The sequence below is a fragment of the Megalobrama amblycephala genome, linkage group LG16 (assembly GCF_018812025.1).
Source record: "Megalobrama amblycephala isolate DHTTF-2021 linkage group LG16, ASM1881202v1, whole genome shotgun sequence".
Taxonomy (NCBI): domain Eukaryota; kingdom Metazoa; phylum Chordata; class Actinopteri; order Cypriniformes; family Xenocyprididae; genus Megalobrama; species Megalobrama amblycephala.
Window position 1 is genome coordinate 4182678 of NC_063059.1, and position 3228 is coordinate 4185905.

The 3228-nt window shown below is 34.0% G+C and overlaps 1 protein-coding gene across 1 annotated transcript; it reads right to left on the reverse strand.

Annotated features, from left to right (window-relative positions):
• Positions 1-511: 511 nt before the first annotated feature.
• On the reverse strand, positions 512-1785 carry LOC125249147 (olfactory receptor 52K1-like). The gene is given in 2 exon segments (XM_048161362.1): positions 512-1463; positions 1465-1785. Coding segments are annotated over 2 exon segments (948 nt in total). The 5' UTR covers positions 1699-1785; the 3' UTR covers positions 512-749.
• Between the last annotated feature and the right edge of the window lie 1443 nt (positions 1786-3228).

Sequence of the window (3228 nt, forward strand, 5' to 3'; positions counted from 1 at the left end):
ATTTGTTTTTGTGAATTGTGGGGACTTTTCATAGGCGTAATGGTTTTTATACTGTACAAACCGTATTTTCTATCCCCCTACACTACCCCTACCCCTAAACATAACCATCACAGGAAACTGTGCACACTTTTCTGACAAAAACTCATTCTGTATGATTTATGAGCCTTTTGAAAAGTGGGGACATGGGGTAATGTCCTCATCAGTCACCTCTTCTTGTAATACCTATGTCATACCCATGTCATTATACACATTTGTGTCCTGGTATGTCACAAAAACACGCACACACACACACACACACACACACACACACACACACACACACACACACACACACACACACACACACACACACGGGGTGTGACAGGTGTTGTCTCCTTCTCCTTCTCCTGGTAGCAGTCTGTAGTGCTGGAGCAAAATAACTGTTTTTACTGACCCCTAAATAAAATACCTGCAGCTTTCTAACAGAGTCCTGCACAACATTTTTAGGTAGCAGATGCTCAAGTGAAAAATCTTTTTTGAAAAATCTAATTGATTTGAATTCTTTAATAACCCATCCAGTTCTGCATGCAAAGAAAAAAAAAAAAAAGAGTGCACATTGGTATTTAATTCTCGTTTATATCTCATATGTGCATATTTTCAAACTTGTTGACCTAATTACACATATTTATCAGCTATTTTACACTTTAACAAAACAGTATTTCCTTATATAAATGTTACAGTTTTAGCATATATTTTTTCAATTGGATATCTTATGATGAAAAGACTTTTCCTTTACTTATAAACTGAAGAAACTTTTGTCTTATTTCTTTTGTTCTCACTCCATAAACAATTGGGTTAAAACAACTCGGAAAAAGTAAGTACATTGTGCTAAAAAATACACGACTATTGGTAGAAAAATTATTTCTTATTCTGTATGACATAAATGCAATCAGGGCAAAAAATAAATTACTTGCCATTACAATGATGTGAGTAATGCAGGTGTTTATGGTCTTCATGTGGGCATTACCAGATTTCAACACAGAGGCAAAAATCACAAAATAAGAAACAGAAACGAGAATAAAATCTGCAGTTGGTATAAGGAAAACAGTCAAAAGTCCTGCAATGTTATTAATAGATATATCTCCACATGCTAACTGAACCAATGCCATGTGCTCACAAAAACAGTGATCGATCACATTTGTTGAACAAAATGAAAGTTTTCCAGCCAGAGAGATCATAGTGACATTCAGGAGTCCATTTCTGATAAATGGGACAATAAGATACTTTAGAAAGTTAGTGATTTCCATGTATTTGTGATAATTAAGAGGTTTGAAAATCGCAAAGTAGCGGTCCAGTGCCATCCACAAAATCAAGGTAGATTGAAATGATCCAACATAACAAATACAAAACATTTGTACCAAGCAACCAGTCAGAGATATCCCACTCCAATTAAATAAAAAGCTAAGAAGCATGCTGGGTACAAAAAATATAGGCAATGATCAAGTCTACAACAGCCAATAAACCTATTAGTACATACATAGGAGAATGCAGAGCCTTTTGAGATATAATTAAATATATGAGACTAGAATTTGCCGTGATAGACAATAAAAACATCAGAAAGTAAGGAATAAATAAAAAAGGTCTCCATTCTTCAAGGCTGTAGAATCCAATCAGTTTTAAGTCTATGAATGAAATATTTCCTGCAGAAAGATTCTTCATGCCGATCAGTCCCTTTACAAACAGCGTTCTGTTCAAAGAAATAAGTTTCAAAGCCTGGAGACTAAAGCTACATTTGAAACTTTTACAAGTTAGATATTCAAAAAATTACTCAAAGAAAATACACCTAGACCACACAACTGAACTAAACAATATATGGTGCTATTTTTAATCTATATAGGCCCTTCATTCATTAACCTGTGGTCTTTCCAATATGCTGATCAATAGAAATCTACTGTATACCACTTCCTCATATAATGGTTTGTCTTACATTTCAGAGTGAAATGAAAGCTTGACACAAAACATGTTCTCTAAATACATCATGCTGTGTTCCCATGAGTCAACTATTCCCATAGAATGTTTCCATAGAGTAGTGATTGTCAAACACCATTTTCCCCCCTGAAAATACAATGGTGTGTACATCTTCATAAATGTAAAAAGTATTAAAAACCCTAGATATTTGGATAAGGCCTAAATCATTTTCATTGCTTAATTTCTTTGCTTCACTTTAAATATTTTATGAAATTATTTGAGAATAAAAATATATTAAATCACTCAAAGAAGTTAATTATTAATGCTAATAATAATTATAAGTAAATAGTACATTATAACAGCAGCTCTGTATAGTAGAACTGTATAGCAGCACTAGAAGATAATAGTGTCATTGTTAGTTCAATATTGTCAAGTAAGTTCAGTATAGATTCATTCAGTTGTAAAAAATCAATAGTTAGTTATTTAGTTTATTTATCTATACTGCAGCTCTGGAGGAAACAGTGATGTCATCGTCCAGCTCAGGTCAGTTTGCATACAATGGTGTCAATGCAGGCAGATTAAACACATTGTTGAATATCAAGTGTCCCCAACTAAGCAAAGCCAGAGGCGACAGCGGCAAGGAACCCAAACTCCTTTACAGTGCATGGTTATAATTCAGGCAGCATGTAAGGTCAGAAGTCAGATTGGGATCGTAACAGTCAAAATATACAATCCAGTTCCATCTGGTTGAAGTTTGGATTCATCACACTGGTATGGAGACAGGATTGTTGAGGATCTGTGCCACTGAAGGACGTGAAGGACTATAATGCTTTAAGAGCTTGCTCAGGTACTGGGGAGCTAAACCATTTAGTGCTTTGTAAGTAATTAGTAGGATTTTAAAATGAATACAATGTTTAATAGGAAGCCAATGCAGTGTTGACAGAACCGGGCTAATATGATCATACTTCCTGGTTCTAGTAAGAACTCTAGCTGCTGTGTTTTGCACCAGCTGGAGTTTGTTTATCAAGCGGGCAGGGCAACCACCTAGTAATCGAGCCTTGAGGTCATGAACGCCTGAACTAACTGTTCCGCATTTGTCATTAAGAGCAAATGTTGTAGTTTAGATATAGATATGCATATATATATATATATATATATATATATATGCATATATATATATATATATATATATATTATATAAAAATACACTGTTTTTTTTTCTGAATTTAGTATACACAAATTTTTTTTTTTTTGTATTTACAAGTGTATTTACAACTTTCA